We start from the raw sequence: 27,385 nt of genomic DNA on the forward strand, positions 1-27,385 counted from the left end.
TTTAGAATAATTCAGCCTTAAGCAAGATAAAATGCACAGAGTTTTTAAGTTTATTTAAGCCTTCAACACAGAGCTTAGACAAACTGAGTCCTCTAGAGAGACTGAATATGTGACAACCGCGCTCATCTATTTATTGGAGACCCGCGGGCATCGCTCCTCCTTCGACTTTTTTATTTATTTCATTCCCAAGACATGGTTTTCTATTGGAAGCATCCTCTAGTGAACCCTAAGCAGGTGTTAGGCCATTATTTCAATGTGACAAACGCTCCCATTAAAACGTGAAGGATTTACAACTGATTTTTTTAAAAGACCTTCAGCCACAGGTGCAGCTGGCCTGAGGCCCCCCCGCACGTGGCCTCAGCCACAGGTGCAGCTGACCCGAGGCCCCTGCACGTGGCCTGCGGGAAAGCACCTAAAAGGCCTTGGAAAGCCCCTGACAGACTGAATGACTAATAGAGCCCTTTTTTTTGGGTTGAACACCTGCTAGTTCGGCCAGAGGACATACAGTTCAGATCAGGACACTTGATAGTTCATCACAGTTCAAATATGGACCTAGAAATCCTTCTACAGTCCCTCCTCTGGGACTCGAAAGAGTCCCATTACATCAACTATACTCTTGGGTTGTTTACTGACAAGACATCTTCATTTGTACATTGCAATAATAAAAAAGAAAAACACATCACTCGACTTACTGATAACTCTGGTGCGGATATGAATATCAGTGATACTTCACACGGTAAATATATTGAAGTGCAGGTGAACCTACATACTAAGGCACAAGGTGATCAATTAGCTGGATTATATCAACACAAGGTGACATTCAAACATTGAGTTTTGGTGTAATTCAAGGCACTTAAAATGGCCACATAAAACAAGTTACAGCAACCTCTTAATCATGGCAAAGTAAAGGCTTTACATTGACATCAGTGCAACCAATCATCTTCTGGCATCTATTGACTCACTCAACCAGAGGCTCCAACCCATTATACTTGGTTCTACATATTATTTTGTTAAAGAGTCACACATTTATTACTTAAATGCATCAAATAACCCCTACGTTACCACTATTTAGTCAACCAATCAAGAAACTATTCTAAGGTTAGCACAGCTATGTCTAGTTAAATGATAAACACAATAAATGGTTTCCCTTCATGTCCGTCCTTAAGTCATTTGCCTTAGTCAATCATATAATGGTTTTCATTATAGGCCATTTCTCAACATTTTCCACTTTGTTTTTCTTCTTTTTCAGCTTGTTTTCTAATGCCCTTTTTGGCCAGACGCCAAATTTAGGCGATGCATGTCTCTTGAGGCATGCTATAATTTAAGAAAAAGGGGTCCCTATGGTGCATCTTTACTACTAAATCTACAAACACGCCGTATAAGGGTCCCCTTTTTATAACTTTGCAATGTGATATCTATGTGTACGCATTTAGCTTTATCTGTGTTACGCAGATGATGGTAAGGACAGACATTTACCCGACCTTCGTTACTAACATATATCCTTCTTTGTTTTTATTTACACTCAGATTTCTGAAACCAGTCCGCAATTCAAACTCAAGAACCAAGATCATAGTCCGTGTTCAGTGCCATTACGTCAGTCCGCGCTCCTCAGCATTTACTCAGCGTCTGAAGTTTTGGGAGAAGTTGGGGAATATGGGGAGGTTGGCCTTTCAGGTGTAGTGGGGGAAGGATCAGGAATTCTGGCTTTCAGACAGTCGTGCAGTTCTCTGATGGATCTTTCCAGCTCCTTGTGCTGCTTGGCCAGGTTGTACAGGGCCCCCAGAGAATTCTTGCCCACATTCAGGGTGGTGGTGGCCAGCCCTAGCTGTTCCCTTTCCATATGCTCCATCATGCTGGCTAGCATGTCCATACTAGACTGAAGACCACACAGTTGAGTATGGAGGCCCTCCTGAGCACAAGAGATGTTGGCATTGTCACGGTGTATCCTTAACAGGTATGCAGCTGTCTGACTCAGTTGTGGCATGATTTCCTCAAATAGCCCATGGGGAATGTGATTTGTGAGGGGCAGGAGCTGCTCCAAGGTTTTTGGAACAGACTCTTGTGGAAGACGAAGCTCTCGAACCAAGATTGCCATGTCCAGTGGGGTGACCATGACCAGATTAAGGTTGTGCAGTCCAGGGGACAGGAAGTACAAGGGGGAAGGCATTTCGTGTGTGGGGGGAGTATTGTTGATGTTGCACAGGCAAGTGGTTGGGACACTCTGGGCATTTAGCAGCCTGTACAAAGCTCCCCTCTGTCCTGGTGGGTGAGTTCGGCTAAGGTCCACCCCTGCTGATCCTCCTCCAGAGGCACTGGGCAGATCAGAATATCTCTCCTGCCTTGGGGGTGGAAAGCTGGGGACAGGTCCTAGCAGTGAATTGGGTCTAGGATGCACTCGGGCAGTTGCTGCATATGGCTGACCTTGGCTGCCTCCCCTGGAGGGTATCGTTGCCACTGGCACATGTGACTGTCTCCATGGCATCTGCGGAAGGGGTGTGTTCCTGAGTCCAAAGGGTCCTTCAGGTGATGGTGGAGTCCTTGGGCCGACTCTTGCTGCAGGCAGATTCTGTGAAGCCGTCATCGCCAGGTGCTGGAACGATGACGATCCTTCTGTTGCCAACTGGTTTAGCTGCTGGATGGATGGCGGCTGTGGCGACCAATCATGTCTCGACCATCCCTCCTGTATATCCTCTTCTCCAAACAGTTCTGAGAGTCCAATCAGACTTGATAGAGGCAGATCAGGCATAGGTCCCTGATCAGGGGAGTCTGGTCTCTCAGCCATACTCCTGTGTCCTAGTAATATACATATACGTTCATTATCACAGCTCCATGTCATTCTTTCAGATATTGTCTATCCTATCCCTCATTTTTGTGGGTGCATGTGTGTGAATGTAAATGTGCGTGCATGTCTTCTTCCTCGTCTACAATATCACCAAGCATGGTCCATCCCAGTCCTCCCTATCTGGGGTATACGCCACAATATTAGGGAGCTGGGGGCTGTCGGGGAGGATAATTGGTATTTCATCCATTTCCATATATTCTGGTTCTCTGTCTGTTTCATTTGTGCTTTCTTCCAGGGCTCGGATGGCTAACAGTGGGAGCTGTCCTACTGTGGATGAAATCAATTTATTGACCAGAAATTTTATCAAGGGAATACCACAACATATTACCAGCAAGACCGCCACCCCTGTTAGTGCCAAGACTACACCTATCTGGTATAACCAGTCTTTCCATGATATCCACCCTCTCCTTAGAGCCCCAAACAGTGAAAACAGTGGGCCAATATTCATTCCATTCCCTACAATGTATCCAGAATCGTCAGTTTCATTTCTCCCTCCTATGGAGTTACTTAACAGTTCCTATTGCATCTCTTCAAGTGTGATTAAGAGCTCTGTCAAATTTCCGTCTTCCCCTGTACGCATGGGAATAGCTGTGCAACATTCGGTGGCTTTGATCATAATACAAACTCCTTGTTCATCAGCCATCATCATCTCGATAGCTAATCTATTTTGCATTGTCATTAGCGAGGTGGCGTGCAGTTGTTCGGTTAAGGCTCCTACTGCTGCCAATGTCCAGTTCAGGTATCTTTGCTGATTATACCACAAGTAATTAATCCACTGCACCTCCTGGAACCTAGAACGGATTTTTGGAGTAACCCCGAACAGAGCCAATGCCCATCCCCATTTATCCGCGTCTTCATCTGCTTTAACTCTGCTACTGTCTATGGCTTCTAATTGTCGGGGTATCCCTTCTGGTATCCCGTTTCTTACTGTGATGTTGTAGTCTGTTTTAAACGTCATTATTCCTCTTTTCTTACGAAGTTTCTGTGGCATGGGTTGTATTGCATTTGGCATTTCAATTACTGTTATAGCTCCTGTGAGCATCACAGGAGCACAAAGGCCTTTCCAATTAGGGGACAGCGATGACAGGAGTTTCCTTCTTTGTCCGCATATCCAAAAGATGTCAGCTAACGGTACTGTTCCCTTAGCTAAATTTGGAGTAGATACCCATGAAGCATGGGTGAGATTCAGTCCAATTACAGACCCCCCTGTGGCCGGTACTATTTGTTCACACTGTATGCCTGCTGCTGGCAGGGTGTGACAGACGGTAATGTTCCATGCTGTTTTGGCCGGTTTGTATTCTTCCTGCTTTTGCATACACTGTATGTGGTGTTTTGGCTGGGTCGTCCCTACCTGCCAATCGCTTATGTATTGTGCTACTAAGCCTTTAGCTATACAGAATGGGTGTATCATCCCTTTCTCTATTTTAATCATAGGTGGAACGGTTCCTTCTGTACTTAGAGGCACTGGACAAAGTTTACTGTCGGCAGCATATTTTTCATCACCTACTGCCATTTTCATAACACATTGTGTATAGCATTCTGCTTGGTCTGAGTTATGTTGGGGGCTCCTATAACAGTTGTTGATATCAGGTAGGGGTTTAGCCTGAGGTATCACACCTTTCCGGTGACAGGCTATGCAAGGCTTTTCACTGATCTGCCTAGCCGAAAATTTCAACCATTGGTAAAATAAATTGGTCTTCAACCCTTGTGTGCGGGCTAGGTCTGTACTGGGATCCCATCTCCCTAAGTGACTGCTTGTTTCTAGGCTTCTAATTGTCCTCTTTTTCCTTGGTTTGATTTTTACCCATTTTGTGGCTTCATGTACTGTAACAGTTATGTCTTGCTTGGTTTCCCTGCATCCTCTTTTATCACAAATTACCTCTATGTTGAGTGTTCCCTCCTCTTCACATTTGATGCTAATGGCTTCGCCTAATATGTAATCCCCCAGCTTTCCCTGTATTCCTATGTTCTTGTAGGCTTTTGATTTAATATATACCAAATTATATGTTTTTCCTGTGTTTAGAATGCCTTGTTTAGCTGCTATTGCGGCCATGGCCACGGCACAGTCCGTTGTATGTTTTGGACGTCTATGTTCTCCCATACTAACCACCAGTAGTATTGTCAATCCCTTAAATAATTCCTTAATCATTGTTCTGGTGACTGTTGAGATGTACTACTAGATGTGCTACTGAGTGAGCCGTCACTAGATGAGCTGTCACTAGGGATGTGTGGTGTATCTGTGCTTTGTCTGGGTTGTACTTCTTGCGGTTCTTCTGTCGGTAAATCTACTGAGTTGCTGTCAGAGTCTGATGTCTCCTGTGGCCTGTCTATCTGTCGGTCTGTATTTCTGTCTGTCTGTTGGCCTGCATCTCCAGTTGTTTCTGAGTCTGCATCTGAGTCTGTCGCTGCTCTATCTGGCAGGGATCCACTACTCTCTGAAGCTGTGCGTCGTCTTTGTTCAATCAGTCTCTGTGAGCGCCTTGGCCGGTGTTCGCCTGGCTGCAGGGAGGCGTGGCCTTCCCTCGGTGCTTCTTCTGGCTGCAGGGAGGCGTGGCCGTCCCTCGGTGCTGCTGTAGGGTCTCTGGCTTCTCTTGCTTCCCCCCTTGGCCCGGCGGCTCTGCCAAGACGAGCTTGCCGAGGCCGCAGGGGCGCTGGGCCACCAACCCTACAGCAGTGGTTTAAATGAAACCAAGTGTCCTTACCGTCTACTTTGACTGCTGTACGTGAGGCAAGAATAACTTTAAAAGGACCTTCTCGGCGGGGCCTGTCCCACTTCTTTTTGAACACTTTGACGTAAACCAGATCACCAGGCTGGATGCTCTGATTTTCGAGTGGAATCTCTGCTTCTCTGTCTTCTGTAGCACCTTTGACCTGCAAAAAGATAGTTTTGTGTATTTGGGTTAACTGTCTCAGATAATTATGCCATTCGTCTTGTAGCTGCTCCAGCGATGGTCCTTCGTAGGGTCCTCTCAGGTATGGAATAGGCATCGGCCGACCTGTAAGAGCTTCAAATGGTGTCAAATGGGTTAGTCGGTTAGTTTGTGAGCGCATTGACAATAAAGCAAGCGGCAACGCTTCCAGCCAGGTTAGTTTGCCATTGCTGTCTGCTATGATTTTTGCTAGTTTGTTCTTTAAAATGCCATTAGCCCGTTCCACCGCCCCATTTGATTGAGGGTGATAAACACACCCAAACTTCTGTTTGATACCCAATTGTTTGAATGTTTCTTGTGTAACCTTGGCTACAAAAGCCCTACCGTTGTCAGATGAGATAGTATCTGGAATGCCAAATCTTGGAAAGACGTCTCGGCACAGAAATTTGGCTACCGTTTTATGGTCTTGATTTGCAGAGGCTACTGCCTCAATCCATCGGCTGAATCTGCATATCACTACCAAAACATATCTCATTCATTTAACTCGGTTTTCAGCTCCCATGTCTATGAAATCCATCATAAGATGTCTGAATGGCCCATCAGGGACCGGAATGTGGGCTAAAGGGGCTGTGAATGATTTCCGGACATTGTACTGTGCACATACCTCACACTCATTCAACAAACGGTCCACTGTAGCTGCCATATATGGTGACCACCAGACAGCTTTTAGTTTGTTCATAATTTGGACTCGCGAACAATGATCGGGTCCGTGGGCCCAAATGATTGTATGTCGTAATAAATTGGTGGGTAACACAAAATGTCCATGACTACTGCGCCACAGCTTGTCCGCTGGCCCCTGACTGCATGTCTCAATAGCGCCTCGTTTAACCCACATTCGTTTTTCTTCTCCACTGGCCCTACTTTGAGCCACTATCAGTGCGTCAAGTGAAACCAGTGGGGCACAATCTTGGATGGTTAGCAGGGGAAACATATTTTCTCCTTGTGCTCCTTTGCGAGCTGCGTCATCTGCTAGGTTGTTACCTTGAGCTATGATGTTATTATTCTTTTGATGACCTGCACATTTAATGATGGCTACCTCAGACGGTAATTGGAGAGCTTGTAACAGTTGGGAAATCGCTTCTCCATGAGTGACAGGGGTGCCATCTGCTCTCAGGAATCCCCTTTGTTTCCAAATGTTTGCATGTACATGACATACGCCATAAGCGTAGGCTGAGTCTGTGTAGATATTAACATGTTGATCTTTAGCTATCTGGCAAGCCATAGTTAAGGCTTTGATCTCTGCCAGTTGGGCTGAACAAGGCTGATCAATTCCTTGGGACTCCAGTAATTCAAAGGTCTCGCCATCCGTGTTTAGTTTAACAATCCCCATACCCGCATGCAATCCCGCGGCATCCCGAAAGCATGAGCCGTCCACGAACAGGGTTAGATCTGCATCTATGGCGTGATTATACAAATGTTCTCTGGCTCTCAAGAATTTCTCTGTCTCTGCCACACAGTTATGTGGAGTACCATCTAACGGTGTGGTCAATTTGGTGGCGGGATTCACCGTGTGACAACGTTGTATTGTTATTTCTGGAGCGGACAACACAACTTCATATCCAGTGCGTCTAGCTTGTGTTAAGACAAAACGTTGACTGGTTAGCAGGGCATGTAACTGATGCGACGTGTACAACGTTACTGCATGTCCCATGATTATGGATGATGCTTTTTGAAATGCAAAGGCAGCTGCTGCTAGACCCTGATAGCATGGTGGCAATCCTGTTTCAATGTTGTCAAGCTTTGTACTATAATAGGCCAATGGTTGTTTTCCTTCATTTGTTTCCTGCATTAGTACAGCACATGCATATCCAGCTTTTTCAGTAACATACAAATGGAAAGGTTTCCCATAATCTGGGTTACCTAACGCGGGAGCAGATTGCATCTCTGTTTTCAGGGCCTCAAAAGCTCCCGTTGCCTCATCTGTCCAGACGAGGAGAGCTGCATTGCTTGTTTGCCCCACTGCTCTAATCATGGCACGCAAAGGTGCAGTTTTTATAGCATAATCACAAATCCACGGCCGACTGTACCCTGCCATCCCAAGGAATGAAAGCATCTGTCCCACTGTTTGGGGTTTGGGAGCCTTGATTATAGCCTCCACTTGGCTTGGGGCTATACATCGCGTGGTCCCACACAACTGTCTTCCCAAGTATTCTACTTGTTGTTTGCAGAACTGCAATTTGTCCTTACTTACTTTATGACCTCCATCTGCCAATGCATGCAATACAATTAATGAATCTTTTTCACACTGTTCTTGAGTCTCTGATGCAATAAGGAGATCATCCATATATTGCACCAATGTACTGGGTATATCAAGGTGTTGTAAATCTTCAGCCAGGACTTTGTTAAAGATGGCTGGGGACAGGTTCAGTCCGTGAGGTAGCCGTGTATACGTTAGCTGTTGTCCCAGAAATGTGAATGCAAACAAATGTTGTGAGTCTGGGTGCACAGGCACACTGAAATAGGCTGAACACAGATCGATTACTGTGTACCATTTTGCTCCAGCAGGGATGCTTGATAGTATAGTATGCGGATCAGGTACTATAGGTGCATCCATTTCTATTATTGCATTGATAGGACGCAGATCATGTACCAGCCGATACTCTTTGGTATTGTTTTTAGGGATAGGGTAGATAGGAGTATTGCATGGGCTTGCAGTTTTTATTAAAACTCCAGCTGCCAATAGTCCCTTAATTACTGGTTTATGCCTTCAATAGCCTGAGGTTTTAATGGATACTGCCTTTGGTGAGGCAGTTTTGCTCCCGGTTTTACTTTTATTTTTACTGGTAAGGCTGTTTTTACTAGTCCTACATCCGTTTTGCTTTTGGACCACACCACTGGTGGTATTTGCTCTAACAATTTCTCTTGTTGGGCCGATAACACCATCTGTCCCTCTGGTCTAGGATTGAGCTCCACTTTTTGAGCTATAGCCTCATCATTTACTTTTAAATTAATTCGTATAAACTGCTGGTCTTTTGACAGATGCACTTGTGGACTTTCCATGTTTTGCCATTCTTCAACTTCTGAGGCTGTCTTTACCATTGGACCTAGGTCATGGGATTCGTACTTTTCTGAGACTAAAAGGGTCACATGAGGCGTGGCATTCGGCACTTGATACCATTGTTGTTCAGCTGAAGTTAGCTTGACAGAAGCTGCGGCCCCTTGGGGGCCTAAATAAATTTCTGTGGTGGTTATGTGAAACAGCCGTTGATTCATCAATGCATCCCAGCAGCATGCATAGTCAGCCTGTTCTTGTTTGGCATCGAACATCAGGGTGACATGTAAAGGTAAACTAGGTGTATATACTGCTGCATAGTGTTGTTCTGCCCAGGGCTTCCATTTTTCCCATTCCAGTTGGAGATTTGAATTTTCTGGTTGTAACTTCAGCCAGTATACCATGGGTTGCACAGGTCGGACCTTGTTTTCCATGTCCATAAGCACCATAATGTTGGCGAGTGCTTCGTCAGGAAAGTGTATTTGCAGTCCTTGATGGGTACACACTATCTGGGTTTGTAGCTTACATAAAATGTCTCTTCCCAGCAAATTCACAGGTGTATTTTGTGAGTATAACAGGGGTGCTTCAATTGTTTTTCCTGCAATCGTTACAGGAAGTGGGCGTGTAAAAGGTATTATTTGAGTCTTCCCAGAGAAGCCGATGGTCTTAATTACAGACCCAGAGAGGGGAGATGAGCGCCCATTTTCCCTATGCAAGAGTATGTTGCCCCTGTATCCACCATGAAAGGGAAATCTCTGTTTTGTATATTAACAGTGACGGTTGGCTCTTCCTTAGGTATCATCGAAATAGCCAATGCCACCGTTTCCCCCTCTGTCTTCTCTAGGCCCCCCTATTGCCAATAGGCAGAGGGTCCAACCCAAGGTCGGGCCGGACAATTTCTCATTCGATGTCCAGGTTGTCCACAGCTCCAACACTCATTAGAGGGTTGATCCCCTATTGGGGGTGTTGATCCCATAGGCGGTCCCGCTTGACTGTACCTGGGAGCTGAGTTCTGGAATCTGCTTCCAAATGAAGGTTGGCAAGATCCTCTTCGCCACCCTCCTCTTTGACCTTGAAAGTTCCGTGACTCTCCTCTCCACCCATGACTGTAGGTGGGTCCATTTCCGGGTGTGCCAGTGCTATGGTAGTGATAGTGATGCTCCACTGGTGCTGAGACTTCTCTTGTAGGAGTGCTTCCTGCTGCTCCTTGGGGGCTCTGTGTGGCTGTTACCACAGGTGCCTGTATGGTGGCAGCAGTGTTTGCCGTAGGGCCTGTGCTTGCCGGCTCAGAAGGAACAGGGGTCATCATTGGTGCCTGGGTCTTTGTTTTTTCTTTCTTGACTTTGGTTAGCTCTCCCAACTGCATCTGCACCAATTTTTTCGTCAGGGATTTTGCTTCATCTTCTTCTTTTTGTTTTTCTTTCTTGTAGATTTCAAGATGGTGACAAATATGCTCAGGGTATAAAGCCCAATTCATTTTTGATAGTCCCACGACTCCATCTAGGGCTTTCTGAACCTCATCTGGTAGAGCCTTTTTTACAGTTATTTTAAACAGGATTTCAGTTGCTGGAGAATGGTTCCATGCATTTCCTGTTTCCTCCGCCCATCTCTTCTGGAATCGGTGCAGGATCTTCTTTGGGCACTCTTCAGGTGTCCACTCCTCATCATCCAATTTAGAGGGATTCAAGACCTCAGGGTACTTTCTTCTCAGTCCTTCCCACATGGAGTTTCTATAGCGATTAAAGGGGACTTCATCATGTTGATTAGTGCCCATCATTTGTGTTAGTCCAACCTTTCCTGCTAATTCTTCAGTGTCATGTTTTCCCATTACATGCATTAGCAAGGCTTTTATGTCACCTAAAGACAAGGTTACCCCTGCAGTGCCTTCTTCTAAGGCAGTTATCCATCTCCCAGCTCCTTGGGTGATGTCTGGCAGCCTGTTGGCCAGCCCCACCATGTCTGTCCAGCTCCATGGGGTATACACATGATGACCATTTCTAACCACCAATGGACATATGAGGTCTTCGTCCTCCTCTTCTTCTGTGGGGGCTCCATACTGTCTTCCAGATCGAGTGCGACTGACTGGTTCCAGGCAGTCTATCCAGTTGGTTATATCCTGTTCTAAAGCCGCTATGTCTTTGGCTACACATTGTTGTCTTTGCCTGAGTCGGGCCTCTTTTGCACTCTCAATGACGATCTCACCAGAAATTTTTCGGGTGGGTGGCTCTATAATGTGATTCCCTTGATTGGGCGTCGATTGTTGTAATATTCTTCTTTCCTCGGCGTCCCTATGTCTTTGTATTCTTTCCTTTGCTAGCCGAAGCTGCTCAGCTAGTTCTTAATTATCTCTTCTGGCCAGATCCAGTGTGTCACAGAAGCTCTTGTGCCACTCTTCGGAGCCTCTATAGCCTGTGAAGGTCCAGTCGGCTGACTTATGGTGGGAGGGGACGGTTTTCAGTGGACCTCGATGTGCAGGCGGAGCCTTCAGGTCTCTCTCTTTATCCTCGTCTGCCTCCATGTCACTGTTATTTGTGGCCCCCCCTGCTGGTCGTGGTGAGCGACCACCTACTTTCGGACTTGGAGACCTTGTACGATCCATTTGACAGACTGAGGACCTGTCTCCTTGTGGCTCTCGAGCTTTTAGTGTCAGTGTGAATTTGCCCTCCACATCCATGCCTTGGTCCTCTTCACGAGTTCCTAATACAAATTGTCCAGCTGTCTTTCCCATATCATGACGTTTATATGGGGGTGGCTCTGCTTCCCAGCTCGGTGCACTGGCTTTAGTCTCTTTGGATCTTTCCTCTGTCATTTTTTCTCTTTTCTGCTGTAGCCTCTGTGCTTCCTGCTTGAACAAGGCCAAGACTTCTTTTTCGTCAGTGCGTTTTTTGTTGTTATTCACGTTCTTCTGCTGATCTTTAATTTCTTTTTTCTGTATTTCTACCGCAACTGCTTCACACATCACCGGATCAAATGATCCCTCCAAAGGCCATTGCCTGCCCCCATGTGACCTTTTGTGCCACTTTCTCATACATTGGTTGGCCTTAGTGCATTTTCCTGGATATTTTCTTAGTACTAAGTCTAGCGGGGTACTTTCCCGACCTTGACCTTGAGAGTTACCCATGTAACCCTGACAAACGCTATATGAGATGTTTCTATGGTGCTCTGGTAGTCCCTCAGGGGCTGTCCTGATCCAGACCAATAACTTGCCGGCTGTAACACCTGTTTTGTATTTTAAACCCTTAAAAGGATTAAATTTCCAACTGTTATGCCCGTCTTCTTTTTCTTTAACTAAATACGAAAATTTACCTGTTTCCCACCGAACCTTCCTTGGGACCACAGTCAGAGTCAACCTAGGAAACAGTTCTTCACCTGGATCGGTTGGCAGTGTTATTAAATGATTTAATGGTATGCTAAGTTCTTTATTAGGATCAGCACAAAGCAGCTCCAGCCACGGGGTTAAACCCTGATGCCACAGACGTCTTATCAGCAGCTCCCAATTAATTAGAGGGAATTGTTCTTTCTTTGCTTCAGATTGATTACCTTAGTAATCTGCCATAATTTCTGATTGATCTCTTGTTCGTCCTGCCAATGTTCTGCTCCTACCCTGTCAAAATAGGTCCTTTCCAGCCAAAAATGTGTCCTGATTCCCTGGGTTTCGATGTCTCCGTCAGTCAAGTAATGTTCTGGGAGTATTATTTCATCATCACTTAAGTCTCCCATCAATGACTGTCCCAAGCATTGATCAGTCTGTCAGCTTTTTCACTATAATCTAAGCTTTAACTCTTTTGATTTATAACCAATTTTATTTCTTTACTCCTCTTACAACCCTAACACTTCCTAATGTCTTTGCTCCCGACTTTCTATTTTCCTTCTAATTTTTTAACTTTCTGCTTCTTGTCTTTTTCTGCTATGTTTGTTTATTAGTTTTCTTTCTTTGAAATAATATCTACCTTCTCTGTATTTACATAGCAGTCTCTTCTCCTGTCTTTTTCTTCACTGTCTCTGTTTCACACTTTCCTCTCTGCCTGTCATGCACCTCCCAAGTCCTTCTGTTGGGTCTAAACGTCTCCTCCTCCTCGTACTCTTTACATTAATCTTGTATGTCAGCCAGCCTGCAAGCCCTCACAGCTTTGCCTGCAACTCCCCGATTACTCTCCGCTCTCCCACACACCAATCTTCAAAAGCTTTATACACAAGAATTATTAAAAACAACTTTCTATATATCTCTATCTAGACCTCTGCCACCCTTTACTCCGCGGCTTTAAACAACCTTTTTATTCACTTAACACCAATGTGTTCTGTTTAAGTATGTATCTCTTCTTCACGTTAGACAGCTTCTCCGGCGCTGCCAGCAACTCGTATATATTATTTATTTATTTTTTCTTAACAAGCTACTCTTTGAGCGTACAATATTTCATTTACTTCTACGCCTTACCGCGCCTCGCGTGCGTATCCTGTGCCTTTCTGCACTTTCTTCTACTTTTTTTTCACTTACTGAGCTCCTCGTGAGCTTAATGTGCCTTTGCACTGAAAATACTCTCTTTTTCTTTTCTTATAAAAAACTCATATTACTGTATACTTAATTACTTATTCTTCTCCCACGCCCCACAAGCGTGTATTTGGTGCCTTACTGCACTATTTTCTGCTTCATTAATTCTCATGTATTCTGCACTAACTCTTCATTCATTTTTTTTTTTATAGTTTTTCTCTTTTCTTAAAAAATGACGTCCTTTATTGAGCTCTTTTACTTACTGTCAGCTGTGCTACTTTGCACTTTTCTCTTTAAATCTCTTTATCACGTACGGTATTTCTACTGCGCCCCCTCAGGCGCTTATCTTGTGCTTCCTCTGCACGTATTCTCTGTTAAACTCTTTTTCTCACTTATTTCACTTCAGTCTCTGTTAAACTCTTTAAATAACCTTGTATTACCTTGTATCTATTTGTCAGTATACTCCCCTAAATTAACCCCTACAGCGCATGCTATCAGCCGGCACGTTAGTAACGAATTTCAACACCAATTATTCCCCAAGCATCCAGGTTAGTTCTCCACGCACTCTTTTCCGCACCAGAGTTCATGAACATTCCTGACCTTTCACTCACACAGACATTCTTTTTCCCGGGAACACACACCTTCTGAGCATTTTATCTACAAGGCCTGATAATTTTCAATCTTATCTTTTTTTAGTCTCTTATCAATTTTCTTAGTCCAGGTTCTTTTGGGTAAGAGGCAGTTAAAAAATATCACCTGTCAACTTGGGCGGAAATCCCGACTCGCTCCTCCAGATCGTGCAGAAGTTATAAAAGGTTTCTGCTTACCTTTTAGTCGTGATCACTGTTATTTATGGTCTGGAGGGATGATCTGGACTGCCCCAGGCTGCCGGAATGCCCCTGGACCCTCCTGAAGCTGGCTCGCCAAGTTCTGTCGTGGTTCGTCTTTCATCTTCTCGGGATGTCGTCTTTTAGATAACACAAACTAATTGCAAGTGATATGCTAGAAAAGGACACAACACTTTAGAATAATTCAGCCTTAAGCAAGATAAAATGCACAGAGTTTTTAAGTTTATTTAAGCCTTCGACACAGAGCTTAGACAAACTGAGTCCTCTAGAGAGACTGAATATGTGACAACCGCGCTCATCTATTTATTGGAGACCCGCGGGCATCGCTCCTCCTTCGACTTTTTTATTTATTTCATTCCCAAGACATGGTTTTCTATTGGAAGCGTCCTCTAGTGAACCCTAAGCAGGTGTTAGGCCATTATTTCAATGTGACAAACGCTCCCATTAAAACGTGAAGGATTTACAACTGATTTTTTTAAAAGACCTTCAGCCACAGGTGCAGCTGGCCTGAGGCCCCCCCCCGCACGTGGCCTCAGCCACAGGTGCAGCTGGCCCGAGGCCCCTGCACGTGGCCTGCGGGAAAGCACCTAAAAGGCCTTGGAAAGCCCCTGACAGACTGAATGACTAATAGAGCCCTTTTTTTGGGTTGAACACCTGCTAGTTCGGCCAGAGGACATACAGTTCAGATCAGGACACTTGATAGTTCATCACAGTTCAAATATGGACCTAGAAATTCTTCTACATGATCCTACACTACAGTTCTGTGTGGCATGGCAGATGCTGTGACACATGGTACTTGGTTCTTTTCTGCGTCATTCCATTTGAGAAAGCTCGTGGACGCTATTAACTTTACATTACTGTATCCAGGAATAGGCACCAGTCTGATGGACCTCAGCTCGTGTCTCGCTCTTGTACAAATCTTCCACTTTGGCATAAAATATAATTAACATACATCTACAGCACTCGTGATCTGGTGGTAGGTTGCATGTAACTCAGTTTTTTTCTAGAAGTTTTGCACTCCGCCCCTTTTTCCAGTGTATGTCGTCAAAATTGCTTGGCTTTTTTTAAAGCTGCCTTCATGTTGTAGTATTTCATGTGTGTGCTTGTTTGCTTCTTTTAGAGTACCCCCTGTTTGTAAAAGAGCCACCTAGTCACATTAGTGCCGAGATGGAGAAGGTGGTGGATATCCCCTGTCAGGCACAAGGTCAGTTATGTCTCTATTATTTTGCACTCACGCCAGAGAGGAAGAAAGCAGACAAGAGATAAAAAGGAAAAAAAGATCAGAATGCCAAAAAAACAGTCTATTTTTCCCTCTCTCTCCTTCTGCAGGCACGCCTCAGCCTGACATTGTGTGGTATAAAGATGCAGTGCCCATCAGTCCAGTGAAGATCCCCAGGTACAGAGTGTTGGTAGGAGGCAGTCTTCAGATCAATGGCCTTCTACCCGATGATACGGGAATGTTTCAGTGCTTCGCTCGCAACCTCGCCGGAGAGATCCAGACAAACACTTACTTAGCAGTTACAAGTATGTCCTTTGAATATTTCGCAAAGCCATCCTCTCCGTCGCTGCTTAATTCTTCTCATCTTTCTTTCCCCTCCTAGTTCAGTTTTTTTTTTATTCTCAGATCCTCTCCACTCTTCACATTTCTAATCCTCTTTCCTCAATCGTGCCTCCCACGTCCATCTATCTTTATATCTCTCTGCAGTGACAGATTTGTCACCTTGGATGCTCGGGCAATTATTGGCTATTTTTGAATCAGCGATGTGCAGGAGTAGTAGATAGATGGAGGCGGCCTGTCAGTCCGTCAGAGCTGTCCTCCATGACGAGACCTGACAGCCGCCCCTTTTGTCAAGTCTATTAGGCTCTCAGCTGCCGCCTGCTTTAATAGGGAGAAAGTTGTTTGTGCCTCTCATTATGGCCTCTGTCTCACCTGATTTTTGTTTGTGCGTTCCGCTGACCCGTTCTGTTCCCAGGTATTGCTCCGAACATCACCAGCGGGCCCTCTGACAGTGCAGTGATTGACGGCATGTCAGTCATTCTCCACTGTGAGACCTCAGGAGCCCCGCGGCCTGCCATCACCTGGCAGAAAGGTGCGTGGGCAAACAGCATGCCATTCTGAGTTGGGGGCAGGGGCGGTATGGGGGTGTCATTCTGCCGCATTCGGATTTGTCAAACGTAGAGAAGAGCGATGGGAATGATGGAGAATATGCACTTTCTCCAAACAAGGTTCACTTCGTTAGAGATGATGTTTCTCTTCTTCCTGTTTGTTTTACCTGACATTTCTCCAATACTCTAACGTCTCTTCCCTCCCCTGTCCTCCATCCCTCTCCGTCACCTCCGTCCCACCTCATCGATCGCCCCCACCCTTCCCTGCAGGTGAACGTGTTTTGGCCAGTGGCTCAGTCCAGCTGCCCAGGTTCACCCTGCTGGAGTCGGGCAGCCTGCTAATTAGCCCCTCCCACCTGTCCGACGTTGGAATCTACACCTGCATGGCCAGTAACTCCAGGGGCATTGACGAAGCTTCAGCTGACCTCGTGGTTTGGGGTACGTGTACATGGCAAACTGGACAGACATATTTGCATGGCTTAAAAAATCCATTCTCACCTAATACTTTGCATATATGAAATGCGCCACACTGTGAGATTGAGCTAATCCTTTAGCAAACATCAAAAAATAAATAAATAGTTTTAATCCGTGACTTGTTTACTTGGAGTAAGTCACTAAGACAGACGTACGCATGTCTGTTTTTCTCAGAAACTGTTATTGCCACTCACTGAAGGCTGTATTCGGTGCGCCACCGCTGATTTGTAGGATTCATTCATTTTGATGAAGAAAAGGACTGAAAGCTGAAAGTCACACAGACTTTGCTTCACTTTTCAAACGGTCTCTGTATGTGTTCCCAGCACGAACCCGGATCACAAAGCCACCACAAGACCAGAGTGTCATCAAAGGGACCAAAGCTGTAATGACCTGTGGTGTGACCCATGACCCCAGTGTCACCGCGAGGTAAGGATAAATGAACTGCATTTATATAGCGCTTTTCCATCGCATCAGACGCTCAAAGCGCTTTACACATCAATGCCTCACATTCACCCTGATGTCAGGCTGCTGCCATACAAGACGCCCACTACACACCAAGAGTAACTAGGGGATTAAGGACCTTGCTCAAGGGCCCTTAGTGATTTTCCGGTCAGGCTGGGATTTGAATCGAGGATCCTCTGGTCTCAAGCCCAACGCTTGACCACTAGACCATCACCCCCCCCCACTCCCCATCTCGAGGTGATGGTCTAGGATCACATGTCTGCCAAACGTGTCCTTAGACAGAGGGGTTAGAAGATTTCCTGAACATGTTACATGGTTGTAGGAATATTTCTAGAATATAAGAGAACTTAAACTTTACCTTGGCTCTGCGAAAAACGGGTCAAGCCATAATGTGTAATTATAAACTAATTTGTGTTTATAATTTTTTTTTTTTTTTTTTTTTTTTGTGCAAATCATAGAGTACAGGTTCCTAAAAGGGAAAAATGGATGCCATTAGATTTTCGAGCAAATCCACAAAACAACCAGAGCCAAGGTTTTTTAATTTTTTTATTTTTTAATGTTGTAACTTTGCCACATATGCTGTACTGACAATGAAGCTATTATTTTTACTAAACAAACCTAGAATAGATAAGTTTGTATTTTGAAAACAATCCACATGAAATATCACTGCCAAGATTTGAATTGTGGTGTTATTATTATTAGTAGTAGTAGTACGAGTATTAACAAGGGAATGCTAATCATATATGAAAGTAGATTTAGACTTGGATAAGGATTCAGGAAAATTTTGCAGTTACTTTTTCATATCATCCATTGGGTTTCATATCATTTGTACTTTGGACAAACAGCGTCCTCGTTGGTACGGCAGCACAATAAACAACAATAAGGTGCTGGCAGAAGGTTTTCACTGTTTGAATGCCCTGCTGCAACTCATACTATAATAAATAACTCACTATTACTCTAAGTATTACACTATATTTCCAGATAGTTATTGCAATCACAGAAAATTTGCATGGGGAACTTACCCACTGTTTAGTTTCTGTGAACTTTTACCTGATGATGTAATTATTATTCAAGAGGTGGTTGAGTTTGATGTGCATTTGTACACTGAACTGTAATAATTATTACTCTGCACACAGCCACAATATGCCTGGATGGATTTTCACCAAACATGGTGGGAATATTACTGAGTTTTGTGTCTTCAGATCATTAACATTTGGAACAGATTTGTTGAAGATCAAACAAAACAGAGTACCCCCCGCCACCATTGCTGCAAAACAAAACTAAACAAAAATTCAGGTCTCTACTGCCAATGTGAGTAGAAATATGTCCTACATAGGCCTGTTTGTCTCAGGTTACTTCTCCACCCGTGGTCATTACCCATTTGCAGCTAGGTTGACTAAGATGGTGCAGATTTAGGGCCAAATTTTCAAAAGGTTTGCATATGTAGCAATATGTGTAAACATTATTGCACTCACAAATATGTAGACAAGTTGATTTACTCAAAGTGAGCAACGAGGTTAGTGTCTGTTAAATGTGCAAAGTAGCGTTTTGACCATTTAGTGTGTTTGCCTTTATGAATATTTGTATGTAATTTTGTGTTTTTCCACTTGAGTGTGCAAAATTCTGGGAGGTAACATGCAAATAGGTGATAAGGTGATGTGATTCAGTGGAGGTGATGGGCCAGTGGTTAAACTGTTGGGCCTGAGACCAGAGGATCCTCAGTTCAAATCCCAGCCTGACCAGAAAATCACCTTGGGCAAGGTCCTTCATCCCCTAATTGCTCCCGGCGTGTAGTGAGTACTTGTATGGCAGCACCCTCACATGTGAGGCATTATTTGTAAAGCACTTTGATGCAGATGGAGAAGTACCATATACACACGCAACATGATTTATCAAGGTCAAAAGGAAATTTAGCGGGTGCTGATTACGTCTTTATTTGGCCACTTTGAAATCTTAGCATTAAATGTTGCCATTGTCTGCTATTACACAATGCTGCACAGAGTCTGCACAGAATTAAGAAAAATAAATAAATTATTTGTAATAGATTGACATACACATTCATAATATATTTAACTTTCCTTTGCTTTTTCTTTAACAATTTTTCAATGCCAACAGGGAGAAGAAACACATGTTAAAGTATGTGTATGACATCACGGCTGTGCACAAAGAATGCACAGTGCGTGATCACACTCAAGCAGTGGCTATTACAACAAGAAGCAAACATAAAATCTACTATTTCAGCCAATTAATTCATGCTCCATACACCGTATTTGAAGCTGCATCCACAAAGTATTCACAGCACTTCACGTTTTCCACATTTGGTTATGTTGCAACCTTATTCCAAAATGGATTCAATTAATTTCTTTCCCTCAAAGTTGTATACACAATACCCCATAATAACAAATCTTTTTTTGCTTTTATAATTTTTGCAAATTTATTAAAAGATATCACAAGTACATAAGTATTCACAGCCTTTGCCATGAGCTCAAAATTGAGCTCAGGTGTATCCTGTTTCCACTGATCATCCTTGAGATGTTTCAACAGCTTAATTGGAGTCCACCTGTGGCCTTGAAGGTCCCAGTGAGCACAGTGGCCTCCATCATCTGTAAATGGAAGAAGTTTGGATCCACAAGGACTGTTCCTAGAACTGGCCACCCATCTAAACTGAGAAATCTGGGGAGAAGGGCCTTAGATAGGGAGGTGACCAAGAACCCAATGGTCACTCTGTCAGAGCTCGAGCATTCCTCTGTGGAGAGAGGAGAACTTTTCAGGACGGCCATCTCTGCAGCAATCCACCAATCAGCCCCATTGTCGAGTGGCCAGATGGAAGCCACTCCTTAGTAAAAGGCACATGGCGGCCCACCTGGAGTTTGCTCAAAGGCACGCGAAGGACTCTCAGACCATGAGAAACAAAATTCTCTGGTCTGATGAGACAAAGATTAAACTCTTTGCAGTGAATGCCAGGCATCATTTTTGGAGGAAATCAGGCACCATCCCTACAGTGAAGCATGATGGTGGCAGCATCATGCTATGTGGATGTTTCTGTGAAGGCTCTCAGTTGTCCAGGTGGTTTCCATAGTAGAGAAGCTTGAATCTTCGACTGGACTGGGTTGCTTGACGCGAGGACGTTTTGCTTCTAATGGTTTGAAAGAAATGGTTTGAGAGGGGAGTGAAGGAAGCTTTGTATGTGACACAGTTGAAACCCAGCCTTAACCAGGGAGGGGGTCTGAGACACTCTTTGTCCCCTGTTTAAAATGTGGTACTCAGGTCAAAGCAGTTTCAGTCTTTTGTTCATGGTAATGAGTCATTCACGTCGTCAGGAGAGGTGTCAGTCCCATCGTTAGGAGGGACAGCTGCCCTGTCATTAGGAGGGTGCTAACTAGAGCACAATAGGTGCTAATTAGAGCAATTGTTAGTCACTAGCCAATAGCAGTCTGCCTCTCGGTAGGAGGGGTCTGGTTAGGTTTTAAAACTCCAGCTTTGCTGGTTTCTGTTATTCTTCTCTACAAGAGTCAAGACAGAAGTCACAGTACCAGAGCAAGAAATTTAGCTGAGGAAGCTTTATTAGAAATGAAACGTCCTTGCATCAAGCAACCCAGTCCAGTCGAAAATTCAAGCTTCTCTACTGTGGGGATGTTTTTCAGTGGCAAGAACTGGGAGACTCATCAGGATTGAGGGAAAGATGAATGCAGCAATGTACAGAGACATCCTGGATGAAAACCTGCTCCAGAGCGCTCTTGACCTCAGATTGGGGCAATGGTTCATCTTTCAGCAGGACAATGATCCACAGCACATAGCCAAGATATCAAAGGAGTGGCTTCAGAACAACTCTGTGAATATCCTTGAGTGGCCCAGCCAGAGCCCAGACCTGAATCTGATTGAACATCTCTGGAGAGATCTGAAAATGGCTGTGCACTGACGCTCCCCATCCAACCTGATGGAGCTTGAGAGGTGCTGCAAAGAGGAATGGACAAAACTGCCCAAAGATAGGTGCACCAACTTTGTGGCATCATATTCAAGAAGAACTGAGGCTGTAATTGCTGCCAAAGGTGCAACAACAAAATATTGAGCATAGGGTGTGGATATTTATGTACATGTGATTTCAATACATTTGAAAAAATTTGAAAAAAAAACTTTTTTCATTTTGTCATTATGGGGTATTGTGAGTAGAATTTTGAGGGGGAAAAAAAATCAATTTTCTCCATTTTGGAATCAGGCTGTAACGTAACAAAATGTGGAAAAAGTGCTGTGAATACTTTCTGGATCCACTTTAGCAAACTGTTGAGTAATTATGCTGTGTTGTACCAGTGGAACACAAAAAAACTGTGCTCAAAGCTGCCTGTGTGCCTTTCTTTTTATTTCTTTTATTTTTTTAATGGCCAGCGCATGAACCTGCTCAGTTAGTTTGTGTGTAATGAAGGTGCATAGCTGCAAGTCACTGATTTAATTTCATTTTGCACTTACGGCCATTAACACATGCAAAACCCTCATTTACATACTGACATTTATGTCACATTACCACCTACTATCAATTGCACAATTACTCTTCGTAAATCACCTGCAAAATTCTCTCCAACCCAATGCACAAAAGTTTGGATTGGCCATGTACTTTAGCACTCATTATCTTGGATATTAGTAAATCAGACCCTCAGTGTCTACGTGTCAGACAGGTAGCATGAGCGGGATTTGAACCCAGGTCTACATATAGGGAGGCCGGCTCTGCATCTGCTGATCCACCTGCTCTACAGTGTGGGTATAGACTTAATCAAAAGCTCATACTGATGAGTAAAATATTTGTGATCAGTTGGTATAATTGACTTCATATCACAAAAGAACTAATAATATGAAGTTATAATGGTAAAAACAACAAAAACCCACCTTACTCAGATATTTGTGGTCCCTCAAAGCTTGCTGCATGCACTGCTGACAGGAAGTATTATTAATAATAATATCAACATTTATCACATGGATGTGACGCTATGTGCGCTCTGATTGGCTGATATTTTCCCATATCTGGATCGTTACTGTGACAATCGGTTTGCAACGCTTATTTTCGTTACAATCCAGGAAGCTAAAAACATGATTAGAAAAACCAAGTTAGACATGAATGTACTCCATAAATATCTAAACAACATCGGAAAAACCACACAGATTGAAAGCTTTCCAGCTAACGATGCTGTACTTTTGTGTGTTTATATATATATATATATATATATATATATAATATGCATGTTATAAACTAATTCTTAGCCTTGCTTGCTTGGTTTGTACGGGGATATCAAACCTCTGTGATGCTCGGTCCGTACTGTCAACACCTCGGCCTGGTATTTCCTCATACAGACCTCGCTGTCGGTTACTAATCCTTTAATATCTCAGTGTGCAGAGCGTGCATATGCTTACAGTCATAGAGATATTAATTACATTGCTAACAGTCGGAGTTAGCTGTGCTTTTGTATTAACTACATAGCAGTTATTACAGTCGTGGTTGCCATCCATTTATCATACTTTTTGTCAGTGCACAATGAGAAAATAATGACTAATGGATGAATTTTGGCAAAAGCCATTACCTGGAAAAAAAAAAAGCAATATTTCAATCTGTGCCAGAAATTATAAAACAATTTTTCACATTAACTGGGGGATGTTTTGGTATTCAGAGTGTCCTTGTAGTTTACTGACAACAACTATGATTATTTTTCTCAGTTTGAATTCAGGCATACATGTTTGTATTTCTTGAAATTTACTTTTGTATCATGTAATTGACACACACACATATAATATTTGTATGTATGTGTTGTTTCTGCGATCTGTACATGATCTTGTGGTGCTTATCCACACTCACACGACCTCCTGTGGGAAAACTTGTAAACTCTTACAGTCAGATTGAGGAATTAGTGCATCACTCTCCAGACAGTCCTGAGCATGATGGAGTGCGTGCACATGCGCGTGTCTCACAGGGAGTGAAATGATGTCTGTGGAGCCCAGTGATTAGAGTGCCTGTCACCTGTGGGCCTACAGCATTGATCACATCTCGGAGTAAACAGATGAATATGTAAACAGAGTAATAACTTCAGACAGCGCCTTTAATTAAATGCAACACAGAGGAGATTAGCTGGAGAGGCCGAACAGTCGCAGTTAATCACAGCAGCTTGTGAGCGTGTGGGTAGTGGTGATGGAGGTGGAATGCATACGTGCGCCTGTATATGTGACACGGAGAGGTTTTGTGCAGCGTGTGATGCAGAGAGACTGTTTTCAGATTCGATCAGCCTTTCAGGGCTTTTCTATCGATGTCAGCGCAGTCAAGTGTTTGGCTCTGTGACCTAACACAAAGACTCGCTGTCACAGAGCTGTTAACGTGTGAGCACGTGCAGATGTGTTTTTTTCCGCTGTTCTCGCACGCACACACACACATACACACGTGATTTGTATGTGCCTCCAGGTATGTGTGGGAGAAGAGCGGCTCTGTGATTGACGTGAACATGTCGCCTCGCCTGCGGCTCGATCCCGACGGGACCCTACACATCTCCCAGACGTGGTCGGGCGACATCGGAACATACACCTGCAGGGTGACCTCAGTGGGTGGTAACGACTCCCGCAGCGCCCACCTCCGAGTCAGGTCCACAGATTTTTCCGCCTTTTTTCCTTGTGTTATCTCACTGTCTGTATTTTTCCTTGTATTTACTCCTGTCTGGGACATGATGAATGGATTTTGTCTCCACCATTGTGCTTTATCACTGCTCTCCTCTCTAATCCATCAAGCGCTCTAATATTTACAACACCCCATTTTCTGTTTAATTCTGTTATTTGCTGCCTCTTTTGTCTTATTATTTTTTTTCTTTGTCATGTCTTCAGGCAGCTGCCTCATGCTCCAGAGAACCCACTAGCAGTTTTAGGGACAACAGAAAAAAGGACCATCAACCTAACATGGGCCCAGGCATTTGACGGCAACAGTCCCCTGATCCGTTATATCCTGGAAGTGTCCGAGAATAGTGAGTGGTTCTTTGTGATTTCTCTTACGACCTTATGTATACGGTAGACAAAGCATGCTGCTAAATGATCATTTTGCATTGGGATTCACAACATCTATACATATTTGTGTATTATTTCTTAGAAGAATTACATAAGTCCTATACTGGCCATGAGGCCTAGTGGTGCCCGCCCTTATCCCAGGATACTGTATCATGAAGGGGATAAGACACCAGAGCCTCTCAGGTTCGTTCCAGTCAAGGCCGTTACCCATTTATAGCTGTATGGACTCAAATAATGCAGATAGCATGTCTTGTCCGAGGACACAGATGGGTAGTTTCACTAGCAAACAGTCCCAGGTCTAAATATTGGTCAACAAAACTCACTGAGGTACCACCTTTTTGTTCTTATAACTACATAAAAGTATCTGTGGGCATGAAGACACCAATGGATAACCACAATTTCTGACAACATCTCCCAAATGATTGACCTCTTTCTGGCTTTGCCAGGGAAGTTCTGGAATCCACTGAAGTGGATTCTACAATTCTACAATTGGTCCAAATCAGGTTGAATCTTGAATTGCTTAACCTTGACCTGTGCAAAAAATAAATTCTTGAAGTTCAATTTTGGGCTAAAACTTCTCTGACATGCCAGTTTGGTAGAAATCAGCGACAGGACCTGGTAGAAGTAGGCCAACAAATACAGGTAAAAATGACCTGGGCTTCAATGCTTTGCCGTTGGGCACATTTGATCTTGCTGAGCAATTCTGAAACCTCTTCCACATTTGGTGCAAACTGGAATGACACACTTCAACTGTGACATTTGATGCCACTAATTAATCTTTCGTAAATTTAATCTCACCCAGGCAATTCCATAACCCAACTCCATATGTATGCTAAGTTTGTTGGACAGAGTGAAAATCTAAATGTTAATGTCTGAACCCAGCGAGCTTGACCACTACCAAAACAAACCCTTCAAAGCAAATCAGAGGTCAAACTTCAATCACATGACAGGTTTGATGGAAATTGGCCATTGCACCTGATAGGAGTCTGAGAACAAATACACACACTGCACAGATTATAGTATGATAAACCAAATGTGTTAATATTGGCCCTTGTCTGAGTGTATATTTCACCTTTCACCTATAGATGCTATAGATGAAAGTAGAGAGGAGTACGAGGAGATGTAGTGTAAGGTGGAATGAGAAAGTCTAAGGAAAGGGCATATTACACTAAAGGAGGAAAAATGGACTAGTACCAAGTGGTCAGACTGGCAATGTGCTAATAAGCCAGGAGAGTTGTTGAGATGGTGGATGGAGTATTCTAAGGAGTTGAAAGTAAATGAGAGAGAGAGAGAGAGAGAGAGAGAGAGAGAGAGAGAGAGAGAGAGAGAGAGAGAGAGAGAGAGAGAGAGAGAGAGAAGACATGACATGGAGAGGGTAAATCAGGTGTAGGGGCTAAAGAAAGTACAACTATGAAGAAGATGAAGAGTGGAAAGGTAGTCAGTCCAGATGACATACCAGTGTAGGCATGAGAATCTGCCTACACTGACGCTGTCCAATGTAAGAGATTCTCAAAAATCTCTGTGAAATGCTGGAGAAGGCTCACTCCAGGGGTCCAAATTTCAGGTCTTCAATTCAGGTTGATGTAGCTCAGTGGTAGTGGTGTACACAGTTCCACTAAACCATTAATTAGCAAAGCTAACTTTTTTGTTAGCGGATTAGCTTTTCAGCTAACTTCAAAATCCATCAGCGGACCAATTAGCTTAAACTAAATTTAGTTTTGGTAACTTTTAGTCCACTAACTTTTTTTTTTGCTGGCACAGTAAGTAAAGCCAAACGGTCAAAAACGTTTGTAAACCCTAAAATCACACGTTAGTCCTTAGATTGCCAAAGTATAGGAGACTGATAGCTGTAGTTACCAGAATTTTTGTTCAGTGGATTTTTGCTCAAATAGTCATGGAAAGAACATAAATAAGTCAGCATAAAGAGCACAGTACCAAAAGGGAATTGTTCCAGTGATTTGGCACATAGGCTCTGTTGCATAGTGATACACTACATTATGGGTAATGACAAAACACGGAACTCCATCGGGAGAATGAGAAAATGATCAATTATCCTATCCCACTACATGAAATCAAATTTGAAAATGATCAAGAATCCACATCTGGGTTCTTCTGGATCATCATAGAAAAACATAATGTGATTCTCCTCTTGATAATATTGAACATTTTGTAAAGTTTTGTGAGAATTGGCTGCAAACTTAATAACAAATCCTTTAACCAAACAAACCATCCAACCAAAAGATGCATGTGAGAACTATCTTTATTATGCTTGGTTTTCCATGTTAATTATTTCATTATATTATTACTTTATAGTCAAGAAATAAAACTATATTTTCTTTTCAACTCCTTGTCCTGCTCTGAATGTAGAATTATGAGCTCCGTCCTCTCTGAGCTTTGCCAGTCTCAATTGCCTCACTTTTTTTCTTTTTTTTTTTCCTGGAGAATGATCAGGAGAGCAAAATTGTGTTGATGTCCAACGCTCTTATCTTGCTTTGTGCTGATAAAAATCAAAGAAGTGGGAGCACTTCCACCTGTGGGGAGTAAATTTTTCATCTGTCTGCAGGCAAAGTGAGAATATGACAACTCATTAAAAGCAAAATGAATGTGAGGTTGCAGATGGGATCTTGTTTTTCGGATAATTGAATTTCAATCATCTGTTGGAGGGAGTGTCTGCAAAGGAAATTATGGCTTTTTATCTGAAGGAACAATATTATTAGGGAACATTAAAAAAACTGCAGTAATTGTCAAGAATAATACTGAATGTGGAGACGGTGAGTGCTGCTGATGTTTCACTACAAATGTCATTCATTGTTCACTCACTACTTTACTGGGTATGTATGTATTGTGTGTTTCAGATGCCCCATGGACGGTGCTGCTGGCCAACATTGAACCTGAGTCTACTGGGGTTACAGTCGGCGGACTCATTCCAGCACGTTCCTACCAGTTCCGCTTGTGTGCTGTCAACGACGTGGGCCGAGGGCAGTTCAGCAAAGAAACAGATCGGTTTGTACTGAATGCCAGAACAATAAGATGTCTGTATGTGTGTATGTATGTATGTACATACGTATATATTGCTTCCGGAAAGTATTCACAACACTTCACTTTTCAACATTTTGTTGTGCTACAGGCATATTCCAAAAATGGAGTAAATTCATTTTTCCCCTCAAAATTCTACTAACAACATCCCATCATGACAATATGATTTTTTTTTTCAGA

At 43.5% G+C, this 27,385-nt stretch overlaps 1 protein-coding gene across 3 annotated transcripts in view; it reads left to right on the forward strand.

The window, feature by feature from the left end:
- LOC117528687 (protein sidekick-2-like) overlaps positions 1 to 27,385 on the forward strand; it is a 562,122-nt gene that overhangs the window by 387,502 nt on the left and 147,235 nt on the right. For all 3 annotated transcript variants that reach the window (XM_034191315.1, XM_034191316.1, XM_034191317.1), the window contains exons 8-15: positions 15,222 to 15,305; positions 15,431 to 15,625; positions 16,075 to 16,191; positions 16,478 to 16,645; positions 17,005 to 17,107; positions 23,580 to 23,756; positions 23,993 to 24,129; positions 27,025 to 27,172. In XM_034191315.1, coding sequence (XP_034047206.1) covers positions 15,222 to 15,305; positions 15,431 to 15,625; positions 16,075 to 16,191; positions 16,478 to 16,645; positions 17,005 to 17,107; positions 23,580 to 23,756; positions 23,993 to 24,129; positions 27,025 to 27,172 — 1,129 coding nt within the window. The remainder of the gene's footprint in view (positions 1 to 15,221; positions 15,306 to 15,430; positions 15,626 to 16,074; positions 16,192 to 16,477; positions 16,646 to 17,004; positions 17,108 to 23,579; positions 23,757 to 23,992; positions 24,130 to 27,024; positions 27,173 to 27,385) is intronic.

This window comes from Thalassophryne amazonica, chromosome 16 (genome assembly GCF_902500255.1).
Source record: "Thalassophryne amazonica chromosome 16, fThaAma1.1, whole genome shotgun sequence".
Lineage (NCBI taxonomy): Eukaryota > Metazoa > Chordata > Actinopteri > Batrachoidiformes > Batrachoididae > Thalassophryne > Thalassophryne amazonica.